At 44.4% G+C, this 13,528-nt stretch overlaps 1 protein-coding gene across 4 annotated transcripts in view; it reads left to right on the top strand.

Moving 5' to 3' along the window:
• Positions 1 to 12,507, top strand: part of LOC307019776 (rho GTPase-activating protein 12-like) — a 71,513-nt gene extending 59,006 nt beyond the window's left edge. For all 4 annotated transcript variants that reach the window (XM_079650881.1, XM_079650878.1, XM_079650880.1 and 1 more), the window contains 8 exons: positions 641 to 739; positions 1,456 to 1,561; positions 1,889 to 2,008; positions 3,125 to 3,223; positions 3,401 to 3,478; positions 7,713 to 7,847; positions 9,882 to 9,987; positions 10,700 to 12,507. In XM_079650881.1, coding sequence (XP_079507007.1) covers positions 641 to 739; positions 1,456 to 1,561; positions 1,889 to 2,008; positions 3,125 to 3,223; positions 3,401 to 3,478; positions 7,713 to 7,847; positions 9,882 to 9,987; positions 10,700 to 10,874 — 918 coding nt within the window. In that variant the 3' untranslated portion in view covers positions 10,875 to 12,507. The remainder of the gene's footprint in view (positions 1 to 640; positions 740 to 1,455; positions 1,562 to 1,888; positions 2,009 to 3,124; positions 3,224 to 3,400; positions 3,479 to 7,712; positions 7,848 to 9,881; positions 9,988 to 10,699) is intronic.
• The last annotated feature ends 1,021 nt before the right edge of the window (positions 12,508 to 13,528 follow it).

Here is a 13,528-nt window from a genome sequence, read left to right as displayed (position 1 = left end):
ATGATGAATTGATCTGAAAATAGATACGACAAAAACCTCAAGGTGAAGTTAATAAAACAACATTGTTACAACTTTAGCATCCCTTTAAGTTTAATTTAGAAGCATATATTGAAGGTGCTTCTAATGTTTCTGTTTTCAAACTGACTCTCACCTTTTGTTACAACTGTTTACAAGCTAAATGTATTTGGGCTAGATCAGTGCTTCTCAAAGTCTGGTCCGCGGACCACTGGTGGTCCGTGAGTATATTGGTAACATTTCTTATTTGAAATAAATAAATACATTTAAGTTTTCCGCACTCTCGTGGGAATATCTCCTCAATGGAGCGAGGTTAAGTTTCACTTTTGATTCCATGATACAGCCCAGCGCAACACCTTCATCACACATGTTGCCACTTGTTTGTACCATTTTCAGGCGATTTGTAATCTGTTCTAGAGAAACGATGTATTTTTTGATATTTGTGGAGTTAGGTGGTCCGCGAGTGTTTTTTTATTGGTTAAGTGGTCCTTGGTATGAAAAAGTTTGAGAAACACTGGGCTAGATGATCCCACAGAAAGAACAAGAGAAAACAACATCAATAAAGACTGTTTGAAAACATATAAGCGAAGCCAGTTAGTAATCTTTATTTCTCTGCGTGTTGCAGGTGAAGACTCGGCGGGCCACCGAGCTCCTGATGCAGTCGGATAACGACGGGCTCATGACCGACTGGTTCCGAGCGCTGCTGGACACCATCAGCACCCATGTGAGCATCTCCAACCTGTCCTAAAACGCCTCATATACTTTTATTATCTATCATATAACAATTTAAAAAATCATAATTATAATATGTAGTTTCAATTTAGTTGTAATTAACTGAAATTGCAATTGATTTTGATGACCATCATCGGTCAATGCGTGTCAATCAAATGACTGAGGTGAGAGCAGGGTGACGTTTATTTAAATATGGCCTGAATGACCAACTTCATGTTACAACACGTATTATCACAACCCACCCAGAAAGACTTTCTCCACTACTATTTAAGTAAGAAAACACTCTTCTAAAACACTCAAGCTAATTTATAGAAAGCAACTTAACTAATTATAATAATGTAAAACTGAATTGGAATAGAAATAATATTTAAAAAAATAGCAAACCCATTAGACTAACATATCAAGTTTATTGTTGTCCTGCCTTGAGAGTCCAAAGGTTTTTACTGTGTGTGTGTGTGTGTGTGTGTGTGTGTGTGTGTGTGTGTGTGTGTGTGTGTGTGTGTGTGTGTGTGTGTGTGTGTGTGTGTGTGTGTGTGTGTGTGTGTGTGTGTGTGTGTGTGTGTGTGTGTGTGTGTGTGTGTGTGTGTGTGTGTGTGTGTGTGTGTGTGTGTGTGTGTGTGTGTGTGTGTGTGTGTGCCTGTGTGTGTGTGTGTGTGTGTTTGCCTGTGTGTGTGTGTGTGTGTGTGTTTGCCTGTGTGTGTGTGTTAGGCTTGGGAGGAGTCTGATGAGGCCATTGAAGAGGACATGCCGGAGTCGCCCGGTGCAGAGAAACACGACAAGGAGAAAGAACAGAGAGACTCAAAGAAAGGCCGAGGTCTGTCTTCTGTTTAATGGTGTCAACACAAGTACAAACACATACCATGTTTACTCGATTGTTAAAGAAAAATACATTAAAAAGTATATAAAAGGGTCAAAGAAATAAAAAAGTTTGAGTTTAGTAACAAAAAGCGAATGTGACAGCAGGACTTGTTGGACACATTATGCAATACTGCTTAAAGAGTCATACATCACGTGTTTTGTTGCCCTTATAAAACGGCTGCATATCAGTTTTATTTCCTCCAAACGTCCACTGCCGTCATGGCGATCAGTGTGTTGAGACGCGTGGTGGATAACGCCATCCTCTCCCATCTGGTATCTGCAGCCATGAAGACGTCCAGCAGCATGGACACCTCGGACAACAAGAAGACGAGACACAAGCTGAAGAAGTTCCTGACGCGCCGGCCCACTCTGCAGGCCGTCAGAGACAAGGGATACATCGAAGGTACCAGAGAGCCATGGGTTATCTAGGAACACAAGTCTGAGTCGTATTTATTACACAATGTGTGAAGAGGGTTCAGTCTTTGGAGTCCTGGCGTGTTATGGAGTCCAAAAGGCAGCAGAAACTTTGACCTATTCTTCGTAGAAATCAATAAATGTTCATGACATTTTTAAGGAAGTTATCTATTGCTGCAGGGTTTTTAGAAAAACGCTCAACTGTAAAACAAGGCATTTTTATTTCTGTAGCTCACGACAGGCCGTGGTATATGGCCATTATATCACCGTTAAGGGGCGTGGTTCGGCCCGACGCGAAGCATATTGTTTGCAATCGACCGGACTTCTTTCTGCAGATGTGAGCGTCCTTAACAACGGTCAACAAGTCCTTGCTGCAAACTATCCCTGACATGTTTCCATCTTAAGCCTTGTTAGTTAGTTAGTTAGTTAGTTAGTTAGTTAGTTAGTTAGTTAGTCAGTTAGTTAGTTTCGTAACGGACGTAATGTAACAGTTGTAGCTTTTCTCAGACGTGGAGGGATACTGACTTGTTGTGAAATTCTACCCGTGATATACGCTCATTATATCACGGCTAAGAACCAATCAGATTGCTTGATTTGACCTTAAACATTAAAGCATTCAGATAAAGTGCAACAGAGACACATTTAAGTTTGACGCTAATTAAAAAGCCAAGAGACAACAGATTAAAACAAGCCAGACAAATGTAACTTGTTTTGTATACACCTTACAGACATTGGATCACCAAATGTTTTACCATCACTTGCCTCTCAGGTTTCACTACTACACATACCAATGCTGTATAAGTAAATAGTATTTAGATTTTCCTAACATAAATCCAATTGCTTTAACCTAACAATATCACATTTTCATATTTAATGTGTCTTCAATTGTGCCAGTTTTCCACAGGAATCAGGAAGTCAATGTTTATAGTGATAATATTATATTACATTCTTATATGTGTTGTGTGAAGTCTTAGGCTGACAGAATTCATACTGTTTGACTTAACAGAAAGTAATCTGGCACAGCTTCTAGATCAGATTAAGCAAACACTAAGCGAGGACTCTGGACTGTTGTCATGACGCTGGTTGTGTCTCTCCCTGTCTTCAGATCAGGTGTTCGGCTGCAGTCTGTCCACTTTGTGTCAAAGAGAGAACGGCTCCGTGCCAACCTTTGTCACGATGTGCATCGACCACGTGGAGAACAATGGTGGGTTTCACACATGTGCCACTTTACCTTGACCTTTGACCTCAGTTAAGGAAGTTATTTCAGTTTCAGTCATAAAGAAGGTTCATGATAACACAGGTACAGTCACATTCAGAGTGACCATATCAATAATCTAGATCACTGAACTGATTTATGGCTTCCTCCCATGATCCTTTGCAGGTCTGTGTGTAGACGGGCTGTACAGGGTCAGTGGGAACCTGGCTATCATACAGAAACTACGCTTTGCTATCAATCATGGTAAGTTTCTATTAGTTATACACAAGAAAACACAAGGGGACAAAGTCAGGAGTGAGTCATAATATTATCACACTTTATTTATATTGCACCTTTCAAACCGAGTTAGGGCCGTAACATAAACACAAGACCTACAACCCCAAAAAAGGGTCTGCGTTTTAGGACTTTCAGTCCCTTCGTCTCAAAGTCAACCGCTTTTTGAGTAAGAAGACTGAAATATTATTATTTTTCAACATAAAATATGTCAGTAAATATCCCACTGTTCAATATAAAGCTGCAAAAAGAATGGAGAAATTAAGAATTACAATCAGAGTGTGTATACATGCATATTAACAATAGAAAGATGTATCTGTAGAGTACACCATCCATCCATCCATCTTCTCCCGCTTATCCGTGGTCGGGTCGCGGAGGTAGCAGTTCCAGCAGAGAGCCCCAAACTTTCTTTTCCCTGGCCACATCAACCAGCTCTGACTGGGGGATCCCAAGGCGCTCCCAGGCCAGAGAAGAGATATAATCCCTCCATCTGGTTCTAGGTCTACCCCTTGGTCTCTTCCCAGCTGGACGTGCCTGGAACACCTCCCTAGGGAGGCGCCCAGGTGGCATCCTAACTAGGTGCCCGAACCACCTCAACTGGCTCCTTTCGACGCGAAGGAGGAGCGGTTCAACTCCGAGTCCCTCCCGGATGACCGAACTTCTCACCTTATCCCTAAGGGAGACACCAGCCACCCTGCGGAGAAAACCCATCTCGGCCGCTTGTACCCGCGATCTCGTTCTTTCGGTCATGACCCATCCTTCATGACCATAGGTGAGGGTAGGAACGAAAATGGCCCGGTAAACAGAGAGCTTTGCCTTCTGGCTCAGCTCCCTTTTCGTCACAACGGTGCGGTAAAGAGACTGCAGTACCGCTCCCGCTGCTCCGATTCTCCGACCCATCTCACGCTCCATTGTTCCCTCACTCGAGAACAAGACCCCGAGATATTTGAACTCCTTCACTTGGGGTAAGGACTCATTCCCTACTTGGAGTGGACAGTCCATTGGTTTCCTGCTGAGAACCATGGCCTCAGATTTGGAGGTGCTGATCCTCATCCCAGCCGCTTCACACTCGGTTGCGAACCGATCCAGTGAGTGCTGAAGGTCGCAGACCGATGAAGCCATCAGAACCACATCATCTGCAAAAAGCAGTGGTGCAATCCTTAGTCCACCGAACTGCAGACCCCCTCCCCCACGACTACGCCTCGAAATCCGATCCATGTATATTACAAACAGGATTGGTGACAAAGCGCAGCCCTGGCGGAGGCCAACCCTCACCTGAAATGGGTCCGACTTACTGCCGAGGACCCGGACACAGCTCTCGCTTTGGGAGTACAGAGATTGGATGGCCCTGAGTAGAGACCCCCTCACCCCATACTCCCGCAGCACCTCCCACAGTGACTCCCTGGGAACCCGGTCATACGCCTTCTCCAAGTCTACAAAACACATGTAACTGGATAAGCATACTCCCAGGCCCCCTCCAGGATCCTTGCGAGAGTAAAAAGCTGATCCGTCGTTCCACGACCAGGACGGAATCCGCATTGTTCCTCCTCAATCTGAGGTTCGACAATCGGCCTGACCCTCCTTTCGAGTACCTTAGAGTAAACTTTCCCGGGGAGGCTGAGTAGTGTGATGCCTCGGTAATTGGCACACACCCTCTGATCCCCCTTTTTGAAAAGGGGAACCACCACTCCGGTCTGCCACTCCTTCGGTACTGTTTCCGACTTCCACGCAACGTTGATGAGACGTGTCAACCATGACAGTCCCTCAACACCCAGAGCCTTCAGCATTTCTGGGCGGATCTCATCCACCCCCGGGGATTTGCCACTGTGAAGTTGTTTGACGACCTCAGTGACCTCCCCCCGGGAGATTGGTGTCGATCCCCCTTCATACTCCAGCTCTGCCTCTAACATAGAGGGCGGAGTTGTCGGGTTCAGGAGTTCCTCAAAGTGCTCCTTCCAACACCCTAACACTCCATCAGTTGAGGTCAACAACGTCCCATCCTTACTGTACACAGCTTGGATGGTTCCCTGCTTCCCCCTCCTGAGGTGTCGGACAGTTTTCCAGAACAACTTTGGTGCCGCCCGAAAGTCTTTTTCCATGTCTTCTCCGAACTTCTCCCACACCCGCTGCTTTGCCTCGGCCACGGCTGAGGCTGCTGCCCTTCGGGCCTGTCGGTACCTTGCGACTGCCTCGGGAGTCCCCCGAGATAACAAATCCCTGAAGGCCTCCTTCTTCAGTCGGACGGCTTCCCTGACCACCGGTGTCCACCAGGAGGTTCGAGGGTTACCGCCCCTTGAGGCACCTAGGACCTTGAGACCACAGCTCCCCGCCGCGGCTTCGGCAATAGAGGCTTTGAACACCGACCACTCTGGTTCAATGTCCCCAACCTCCACAGGAATGTCCGAAAAGCTCCGCCGGAGGTGTGAGTTGAAGGCCTCCTGAACTTGGGCCTCCTCCAGACGTTCCCAGTTCACCCGAACTACACGTTTGGGCTTACCAGGTCTATCCAGAGGCTTCCCCCGCCACTCGACCCAACTCACCACCAGATGGTGATCAGTTGACAACTCCGCCCCTCTCTTTACCCGAGTGTCCAAAACATACGGCCTCAGGTCCGATGATACGATAACCAAATCGATCATGGACCTTCTGCCTAGGGTGCTCTGGTACCACGTACACTTATGAGCATCCTTATGTTCGAACATGGTGTTTGTTATGGCCAATCCATGACTAGCACAGAAGTCCAGTAACAAACCACCACTCCGGTTCAGATCAGGGGGGCCGTTCCTCCCAATCACTCCCCTCCAAGTGTCTCCATCATTGCCCACATGTGCGTTGAAGTCTCCCAGCAAGATTAAAGAGTCCCCTTCAGGAGCCCCATACAGGACTCTTTCCAGGGTCTCCAAGAAGGCTGTATACTCTGAACTGCTGTTGGGTGCATAAGCACACACAACAGTCAGAGTTTTCCCCCCCATAACCCGCAGGCGTAGGGAGGCAACCCTCTCGTCCACTGGGGTAGACTCCAACAACGAAGCACCCAACCGGGGACTTGTGAGTATCCCCACACCCGCCCGGCGCCTCACACCTTGAGCAACTCCGGAGAAGAATAGAGTCCAACCCCTATCCAGAAGTAAGGTTCCAGAGCCGACGCTGTGCGTAGAGGTGAGCCCAACCAGATCCAACTGGTAACGCTCCACCTCCCGCACAAGCTCCGACTCCTTCCCCCCCAGAGAGGTGACGTTCCACGTCCCCAAAGCCAGCTTCTGTCGCCCGGGTCTGGTCCGTCGAGACCCTCTGCCTTCACTGCCACCCTTCTGGCAGCGCACCCGACCCCATCGCTGTTTCCCGTAGGTGGTGGGCCCGCGGGACGGAGAAGCGGAGGTGTTGCCCACGTCGCCTTTTCGGGCTGTGCCCGGCCGGGCTCCGTGGCAAGCCCGGCCACCAGACGCTCGCCGACGAGTCCTCCTTCTGGGCCTGGCTCCAGAAGGGGACCCCGGGCTTCCTCCGGGCCGGGTATCCTCACTTCGTGTGTCGTCTTTCATGAGGTCTTTTGAACCAATCTTAGTCTGGCCCCTTGCCTGAGACCAATTTGCCATGGGAGACCCTACCAGGAACACAAGGTTCCAGACAACACAGCCCCCAGGTTCATCAGGGCACACAAACCTCTCTACCACGGTAAGGTGCTGGTTCTTCAGAGAGGTGTAGAGTACACATTATAACAAAATACGCAATACAAAAACATACAGCACCATCTAGAAAACACTATAACAGACTAACCTCCTCGATCACTAAACATAGGATATATACGTTATAAAATGTGCAAGTTGTTGTAAAATGGAAAATAAGGTCATATTTGAGGGCATTATGTACGAATTGTTTAGGTTTATTGAAGTTAGATAGAAATCTGTGTGAAATTGAAATAGTTTATTGCCTCGTGTTTACATTTTTACTTCTGCCGAAAGCATTTACGCTTCACAAATTCTGAAGGTGGTTTTAATATGTGGAGATGATCCTTTTGGACAAAACGTGCAAGTATCATAACGTGTGTTAGCCACAGAGCTTATTTTCTGCTAAAACCCAATGGTAAATCCCAATACATCACCCCTGCCTCACTTTATCCCGATTTAAATGTCTGGTTTTATTTCCTTACGAGGGACTTTACCTGCGTCTGTGTCCGGGTCTCTGAGTGAAGGGTTTGTGTTTGCAGATGAGAGGGTGAACCTGTCAGACTCCAAGTGGGAGGACTTCCATGTGATCACTGGAGCTTTGAAGATGTACTTCAGAGAGCTGCCGGAGCCTCTCTTCACCTACGCTCTCTTCCACGACTTCATCAGCGCAATCAGTACGTGAAACACACAGCTGCACCAACACCATCTGCAGTCATTCACACATTTACTCTGAAGTCAGTCTACTGTCTGTAACACCAGGAAGCCTCACTGATGCAGGGCCTCGCACGGCTAAGTACGGTATAGTTAGGCCTTGGTAGGTCTGGCTCACTTTATGCTACTGCGGTCAAGCCAGCCTCCACTCGGGAAAACCTAGTCAAGCCAGCCCTCACGTGATATTGCGGTGCGTGAATATCCTATGCATTACGGTAGAGTAAAAAAAATATCATCCCTCTGTGTTTAGATGAGAATAAAACAAAAGAAGCCTTCTTTTCTTCTCAGAAAGAATCAGGACATTCAGTTTTTGTTTTATTCTCATCTAAAAACAGGGATGATAGCTCATATATGAGACTTCAAAGGTCTTTTATTTTGAAACTGTATATCAGAATGTCCTGATTCTTTCTGAGTGACCACATGGGATGTCCTGCTATCACCCTGGAGTGAGATGGATCTATGATACTGGACAGTTTTTGTTTTATTCTCATCTAAAAACATGGATGATAACTCATACAATAGAGATTTCAAAGGTATTTTATTTTGAAACTCTACATCAGAATGTCCTGATTTTTTCTGAGTGACTAGATGGGATGTCCTGCTTTCACCCTGAAGTGAAATGAGTCTTTGATACTGGACAGTTTTTGTTTTATTCTCATCGAAACACAGAGGGATGATTTTTTTTTTTACTCTACCGTAATGTATAGGATATTCGCGCACAGCAATATCACGTGAGGGCTGGCTTGACTAGGTTTTTCCGAGTGGAGGCTGGCTTGACCGCAGTTTTATGCTACGTTTCCATTACAGTTTAGTAGCTGGGCAGTAACTATAGTAACGCAGTGTAGGCGGAGCCGTGACGTCATCTTCAATGCGAACCACAGAAAACCAACATCAGCCGTTAGCTGTTAGCACTCAGAGCTCACAGCTCCTCATATCTGTTCAGAAACTTGACAAAAGTTAAACAAGTACAAACCACAGACTGTCTGTGTCATGGCGAATACAGTCGCTGGTTTATTTATGTCTTTAGGCCGTTGTTGTGAGTGTGGACGGTCGGAGCATATACAGCGTTAGCTTAGCCAAACTCCATTCAGAAAACACGCATTTTAAAAGGTTTTTCGCCTGCCGTCAGTCTGCAGACTTGTCAAAGCATTAATTCATGGTTTTTACTAACCGGTATCAGTATGTTGTTACTTCGGCATCACGTTGAAATTTGTATTACAATTAAATCACGGTCAAATATGTTCATTTTGTTGTAGTTGTAGCCCCCTTGCCAGCGATTCTCTCTCTAGTTTAGCATATTCAGCCCAGTTGTTGGCTCTGTGCTACGCGCTGTAGTGGAAATGCGCCATAACTGAATTCTTCTCTTCTCAACTATCCTTTTATTTAGAGGCATTTCTTACAGTATGGAGATAATTTTGTTACAGATTCTTAAATACTTAATTTAGCATTTATTAAGTATTTTAGCTTTTGCAGGAAGATATTGAATCCTCTTTTTGCTCCAATTAAGTACACTACATCGTCATTGTTTCACTGACTAGGGTCATGTAAACAGCATATTAAGTTTCAATATTTCATACGCTGATGTTATTCCGATTTGAACAGCTTTCTTTGGACATACAGCACTTTCAGAATATGCGTTTCAATTTAGATTTCTTTACCACATTTTGCAACACAGCCTAGCAAACACCTAGCTTTTTTGTTGTTGTTGCAAAACAGTGATAAAGGAATGGAAGCTCGTTAACTGCAAGTTGATAAGGAGGGGGAGTAAGCATCAATAGCAAGGCTGCATGTAAACTGGATTATTTTAGAAATACTCTTTTTAAATATCTTTTGTAAACAGCGTAGTACTCATATTGTCTTTTATTGGGAATGAGTAAAACAATGTGCATATGTTGTGGATGTGGAAGTAGTCAGTGAAACAACAGAAGGAGGCATGAGACTCCTTTGATGAATCCAGATGATTCACTTTGATAAATGTTGTGTTTTCTGTTGTGCAGAGAGTTCAGACCACAAGCAGCGGGTTCAGTCCATCAAAGATCTGGTCCGACAGCTGCCCGTCTGCAACCACGACACCATGCAGACTCTCTTCAAGCACCTCAGGAAGTGAGAAAAACACTTTCTTACTGCTCCATCATTTATGTTTCCTTTTCTTTTGCTTGCTGTGTATAATGCCGACTAATCAAATCACACTTTGTATGCCTTTCTCTGGCGACATCTGCGGCCTGAGGCATAATATTTGAGTTGTCCGTCAGAAATAACTTCCAAACATCTGTCTGTCTGTACGCCTCGTTCTCCTGAACAGATTCCCAGGAATGCATAGAGGGAATCTTTTCAGATCTGGCACAAATGTGGACTGTGACTTAAAGATGAACTGATCAGAAATGTGCGATGAAAGCTAACTGCTAATTAGGACAATTTCACAAATAGGATCAAAATAGGCTGATGACAATTTGGACGAATTTGGTTGAGGCATACGATCGTGACTCTGTAATACTCGTATAGCGGATTTATGAGTTGATGACAATTGAAGAATATTGAGTTTCTCCTCCATATTTGAAGGCTTTTTCTCATTCTATAAATGTACACCTATATTTTCATCAACCACGTTTTTTGCACTACTAAAACCTGTGAATATTTACTTCATTATGTGACCGTCTATGTTTCCTGTAGATATTTAATTGCTCGTTTTACTGCACTGTTAGTGTAACGTTGTGTTATTATGCTGCTGCGTTGATTGTATTTTTGTAACTCTGGTCAACAATTCTTGTCTTATGTCTGGATTTATTTTCAATTCCAAATGATGTGTCCTCTCCAGGGTGACCGAGTACGGCGAGGAGAACCGTATGACCAATCAGAGCGTGGCCATCGTGTACGGCCCCACGCTGCTGCGCCCCGAACAGGAGACGTGGAACATCGCGGTCCACATGGTGTACCAGAACCAGATCGTGGAGCTCATACTGCTGGAGTACGAGAACATTTTCGGCAGGTAGAGAGAGACGCTGGAGGACGAGCCTCTTGTTTTTCTCTCTCACTCTCCCAACGCAGCAGAGCTCTTCCTAACCCAGCGTGGCCCTGCCGAACACGGCCTGGCTCGGATCGGCTCGGCTCAGCTTCTCTTCATCTCAAATTGTAGTCACTGGCTTTCTCCTCTCGCACAACCTCCGGACCAAAGCTACGCAAATGTGTCATAAACCAAACCATAGATGTATCTAACTAGCGACCGAGAAACAGGTTTGCACTTTTCAGTATCTCATTTTCTCCTGCAGCTGCGTTTGTGCCACTTTACTGCAATAGTTGGCGTCCAAATGTCCCGACACTGGATTCCTAATACAGGGCCATAAACGCCTCGTCTACTGCACAGAGACCAAAGCATCCGTTGGCTCGAAGTAAGAAGGAGGCGTCAGTATTGGAGGTTGGAGACTGGACTGTATTGTATAACCTGTCACCACTCCTGTAAGAACCACACTGGGGAACCAAGAGAAGGAACCTAACTGCTGTGCTCGGCTTTAGACGTTTAGACACTAAGAGAAGCAACGTGGAGAAGAAGGGATGATATGGAACGCTTTTATTTAGGAATGATATGAACATTTACTGCCCTTTCCGTACAGTTCTCCCTTTGTCTTTCCTTTTATTTGAGCAGGAATGCTTCACCATCAAAATGACCACTTGTATATCAAATTACTCGACCCGTGTTTTCTTACGTTTTCGAAGATGATGTCGTTTTTCTTGTATCCCTCTACGGTAAGAAGAATTCAAAAAACTGTTTGATGAATTGACGTAAATTGGGACGTATTTTAAAGCCTTTATTTAAAAGCTCTCACATTTTGTGCAGTAAAGCTCAATTAGCCCGTCACATGCTAGTAATTCCAATTTTTTTATACAACCTTATATTATAAAAGACATCAAAGTTTCACATCTGAGCATTATCGGACCCTCCGTGAGACTAGTCATGTGGAAGTGCTTTAAATAGTAAGCTCTTAATGAAGAATTCAAGATAAAATGGTGAATACTTGTCTTTTTGGAAAATTGTCATTCCTTTAAACGTTCCCCTTCTGCCTCTTTCCATCTCTTTCTTTATTCTTCTTCCTGTATTCCTGAAACACTGGACCAGGGTCCTCTGAACACATGAGAGGTTTTCACTCTGTAATATATCTGCACGCCGCCTTCTCCATTTGGCTTTATGAACAAATCACCTTGCAGCAGCCAGAACTTGAAAAACAAACAAATGGTACTCAGCTGTGTCTTTCCTTGACTCATGGATATTAAATGTTAAGGCCAACCGTCTTTGAACCATGACTCCATTGATACATCTGTACAGTGTTTATGTGTGTGCATGTGGACGAGGGTGGGGTGGACGGATGAATGGACTCAATGACAATATATTGTACAAATAGTGAATATAAATATGTATGCTTGGAATGTTAAAGAATATGATAAGAGGGAGCAATCACTATTGTTGTGATTGTTGTGAGACCAACAGAGGAATAAAGTTCTGAACTGGGGACGTGGAGGTTTACCTGAGGTTCAGGTAAATGAAAGATTGTTTGAATGTAACTTTGGAGAGTAACTGTTGGCTTTACCAAACTGGAATAAAGACCTCTGATAAGAGATATTTCCAAAGTAGATATGTGTTGTTCTTTTACTTATGCAAACATTTACATCTGCGTTACATAAACTGTAATTCAGTGTGAGGATCAAGAAGGTGACTTGTCTGATGATCATGCGTGTTAAAATATCTGCATGCTTCTCCTGTATTTAATCCTTAATAGCTCATAATGAAAAAAAAAAAAGCCATAAGACACAACATACAATATAGGTCAAACCTTTACAACTTCTCCTTTCACGATTGATTTAGAAAGCAGAAGTTTATAGATATGTTTTAGTTTGTATAATTGATATACAAAATTACAATTTGACTACAGTGTAAGTCAGGTCAAAAGTCTCAGTAACATCTTGACTTCATATTTGATAAATTACACTAAATATCTTATATCTGACTTCCCATTCAATATATTAGACTTATTTTGTTCTAAATTGTATTCATCCGTCAGTAATGTCAGACAACTGTCAGAAACGACACACACACACACACACACACACACACACACACACACACACACACACACACACACACACACACACACACACACACACCAAAGGCCTTTGCTAACCATTGTGTTTATGGGTGAACCTCCCATTTATTGACGTCAGACATCTCATTTAGTGTTTCTACACCTCACACTCTCCAAAACCACACACCCCTTCAAAAGAACATCTGATATGTAACTCCTTCAGCCTACTTTCAGCTGCACAAAATATTCAACTATTAACTTATTCAGCTATTACAGGACATTGAGGCTATACATTTACAGTAGAGGAAATAAGTATTTTATCCCCTGCAGAATTTGTAAGTTTACCCACTTATTTTACAACTAAAAGCTCTCTTCAAATGTAGAGCAGGTTGTAAGCGAGGCTCCGTTTGTAAATGAGGAAACAGTTCAGAGTGTCAGCGCTGCTCCTCCTCCTGGAATGAGTCAGAGTTTGATAAGCCCTCCCTCTTCTTCCTGCTCTCAGACGCAGCCAGCTCCACTCTGTATTTCCTGGTTCCTCCCCTTTAGATCCACACTGAGGAGGATGGGTGTAA

This window comes from Notothenia rossii (genome assembly GCF_949606895.1).
Source record: "Notothenia rossii genome assembly, chromosome: 9".
Classification (NCBI taxonomy): domain Eukaryota; kingdom Metazoa; phylum Chordata; class Actinopteri; order Perciformes; family Nototheniidae; genus Notothenia; species Notothenia rossii.
The sequence above is the reverse complement of the archived record's forward strand: the minus strand, read 5'-3'. Positions and strand labels throughout refer to the sequence as shown.